The sequence below is a fragment of the Orycteropus afer genome, unplaced genomic scaffold (assembly GCF_000298275.1).
Source record: "Orycteropus afer afer isolate SDZICR_OR568_19922 unplaced genomic scaffold, OryAfe1.0 scaffold00376, whole genome shotgun sequence".
Lineage (NCBI taxonomy): Eukaryota > Metazoa > Chordata > Mammalia > Tubulidentata > Orycteropodidae > Orycteropus > Orycteropus afer.
This window is the reverse complement of record NW_006921963.1, coordinates 1,780,408-1,781,818: the sequence shown is the minus strand read 5'-3', so window position 1 is coordinate 1,781,818 and position 1,411 is coordinate 1,780,408. Positions and strand designations below refer to the sequence as shown.

General features: G+C 42.9%; 1 protein-coding gene across 1 annotated transcript in view; it reads left to right on the top strand.

Moving 5' to 3' along the window:
* Positions 1–1,411, top strand: part of OTOA (otoancorin) — a 117,837-nt gene that overhangs the window by 85,699 nt on the left and 30,727 nt on the right. Inside the window, exons 18-19 of the mRNA XM_007953194.1 lie at positions 961–1,090; positions 1,321–1,388. Of these exons, the coding sequence (XP_007951385.1) occupies positions 961–1,090; positions 1,321–1,388 (198 nt within the window). The remainder of the gene's footprint in view (positions 1–960; positions 1,091–1,320; positions 1,389–1,411) is intronic.

Sequence of the window (1,411 nt, the reverse complement as noted above, 5' to 3'; positions counted from 1 at the left end):
ATTTGCATTAGCAGTGGACAGTGGTGAAGCCTGCACATGATTGATGTAATTGATTTCACTGAATTGTGAACAATGCTGATATGACAATGTTGTGTTACCTATATTTCTACAACAACAACAACAATAATAATAAAATCAACTGGGGAGATCTAAAATGAATGGATACAGAGTAAGCCACAATTTCTGGAGGTGGGACCTGGGTGATTGTAGAATCCCCAGGTGATTGTCATAGACAACCAAGGTTGAGAACAGCTGGCTTAGACTGTGACTCTAATTCTGAAGATTCGTTCTAGAACAGAAAGAGGAACTATAATCTGAGTGGTGCTGCTGCCCCTTAGAGGGGGCTTGGGGCACAGTGGCTTGTAGACAGATGCATGAGAAGGCTTGCTGAATTATCTGGGTTCATAGGAACCTAAGTCTTAACAAAGTGCATTAGTTACAGATGAGAAATCCCTTCTCCGAGCAATCAGAAGCCTTTTCATTTCTGGTCCAGAGAGCCTCCTTCTCCTTTTAATGATAAATATAAAACTTAGAAACAGTACCAAACCAAAAGGGATGGGCACACCTACACTTTTGGGGGAGATATCAAATTCCCCTAGTAATGGCACACCTTTGAACAGTCCCACAGAAAATTGAGTGCTCATTCCCCATATCTTGGCCAGCACTGTGTTTTATCACTTTATTTTATTTTTGACAATCTGATGGGTGGAAAATAATGTATCTTTATATTTAGTGTTTATTGGATTACTATGAGAGATTATTAAAGGATACTCTAGAAACCAGGTTAGTTGGGCTAAAGATTAAATTTATAAGAGAAACTGATATAAAGAAAAACAACAACAACAACAGTACATAGTGTTACAGTATGAACATATGCAACTCTGATTAAACTCTGTGTGGCTATGTGTTTTAATTATTATTTGTTCTTCCTCTTTCACCTCCTCTCCCCGCCCCCCATAGTTCCCTGATATCTTTCAACAAATAGCTTCCAAGATGACTGGGACCCTGCCCCCCAAAGAGTTCCTCTGGACTGTCTTTGAGTCTGTTCGGGGCAGCAGTGAGGAGAGCCCCAGCTCTGACCTCAGTCCTGGTGAGTGTTTCTGGGCCTGAGTAGTCCTGGGAGCATTTGATCAAAGAAGTGTCAGGTTTACCTTGGGAGATCATCTCTCTGAGCATTGTCTCATCCTCATCTGTGTCCTTTAGGTGGGCGCTATGGTTTCTCCCATTTTCTTGTTGAAGGAAAGTGAGGGTTAGAGAGATTAAGGGACTTGGCCAGAGTCACAAGCTAGTGAGTGGCTGCTCTTGGATTTGTACCCAAAGCTGCTGATGTTCTGGACCAGCTCCTACGGCCCTCACAGGCCTTGCGGTCCAGTTGTAACATTGCCACAGTCCTGTGCTGTGCACGTGGGGA